Source organism: Lipomyces doorenjongii (assembly GCF_038497915.1).
Source record: "Lipomyces doorenjongii strain NRRL Y-27504 unplaced genomic scaffold V1508scaffold_261, whole genome shotgun sequence".
Taxonomy (NCBI): Eukaryota; Fungi; Ascomycota; class Lipomycetes; order Lipomycetales; family Lipomycetaceae; genus Lipomyces; species Lipomyces doorenjongii.
The window spans coordinates 1-1,625 of record NW_027118328.1 but is presented as its reverse complement, the minus strand read 5'-3'; the positions used below and the strand labels follow the sequence as shown (position 1 = coordinate 1,625).

General features: G+C 45.6%; 1 protein-coding gene across 1 annotated transcript; it reads left to right on the top strand.

Annotated features, from left to right (window-relative positions):
- Positions 1–304: 304 nt before the first annotated feature.
- On the top strand, positions 305–945 carry V1508DRAFT_436165 (uncharacterized protein; the record flags this gene model as incomplete). The annotated part of the gene is made up of 2 exons (XM_066942101.1): positions 305–892; positions 931–945. 2 exons carry the CDS (start codon positions 305–307, stop codon positions 943–945), a joined length of 603 nt encoding a protein of 200 aa, XP_066791931.1.
- Positions 946–1,625: the final 680 nt, after the last annotated feature.

Here is a 1,625-nt window from a genome sequence, read left to right as displayed (position 1 = left end):
TAGGGGTGTTCACGAATAAAAATTTCGTTATTCGTATTCGTTATTCGTATTCGTAGGATATCTGCATATTCGTAACGAATAAAATCTGAAACGTCGAATACGAATAACGAATATTATTCGTAAAACGGCGTCAACTGGCTAAGTAAACTTTATTTCTGTCAAACGACGCGTGATAAACGCGTTCTGTAGTCAGTAAACTTTATTTCTGTCAAGCATTTCGCGCTTATCACGCGTCGTTTGAACGCGTCTTTTCTTTCCCATTTTGATCTTGCCTTCCCTGAAAGTTATTCCTCTCCATTACAACATGTCAGACACTGATTGTGAAATCTCTTCTGTCAGCTGGACCGATGAATTGTCCGTCGGCTTATCCAAACGGGCTCGGCGCTCTCAGAGAATCGACTATCACTTACTCAATGACGGCAGTGACGAGGAGGCGGCCTCGGAAGACCGGACTGTGAAGAAGACTCGGTTGAATCTGCCACTGGAAGATAGTGAACCAATTACATCCAATGATTTGGCAATTCAATTGATTCAAGACTCAGATACTCCTACAGACTCTCCCGTTGCAGATGCCAGAGATGCTGGCTCTCCTCAGGAGCAGGCCTTGTCTGTTGCCGAACTTCCCGACACGTCTGGCCTTGCGGATCGATCGTCAACTCCTCAAGTCAAGAGTCACAGTGCCTTGCTCTGGTCGTACTTCAACGTCTCCTCGCTTCCGGGAAAATTGTGGTGTCCAAAGAGAGGCAAAAAGGAGCTAGTTGAGGATAGGCAGATACAATGCAAATTGTGTAATTGGAAGACCACGGATTCGGCCCGAGCGACGTCCACGAGCAATATGAAGCTTCACCTCAATAAGCATGGAATTAACGGTGATGGCTCTGGAGGGAACGAAGTGAAGATGAGGCAGCAGTCAGTTGACAATATGTTCAGGAAGAAGGCTGGTGATGAGGTAGCGAAAACCTTAGAACGGAATTTGTTACGTTGGATTGTTCTGGATGACATGGCCTTCATGGCAATTGAATCACCAACGTTCCAACAGATATTCAACGATTTACCAGGTGTTTCACTTCCGTTCACCGGACGTCTAACGGTCGCCCGTCGAATTGACACGGAGTTCAATGTCCATCGAGCTAGATTGGTGCACGAACTCTCGCAAACATGTCAGACCATTGCACTATCCCTTGATGTTTGGACCAGCAAAAATTCCAGGGCTATCTTAGGAGTGATCGGACATTGGCTGACTCACGACTATCAGTATCGGGAACATGTGCTTGAGTTCACAGAAATATGCGGTGCTCATAGTGGAGAAAATATGGCAGATCTGTTGCATAAGGCTTTGGCGGATCTCCGAATCGAACGTAAGGTCCTTACAATTACGGCAGATAATGCTGCAAATAATGAAACGTTAATGTCCGAACTATACTTCCGTTTACGGGAAGATCTTTCAGCAGACGATACAACTACTACGAGTCCTCAGCGATTACACTTTCAAGGCGTTGACAGCTATATCCAGTGTTTGGCACATGTGCTGAATCTAATCGTAAGTGACATTCTTTTTGCATTGAAAGCAGGCGATAGAAAGACAGCAGTCGATGCTTGTGACCTCATGCAAGCAAACCAAGAGA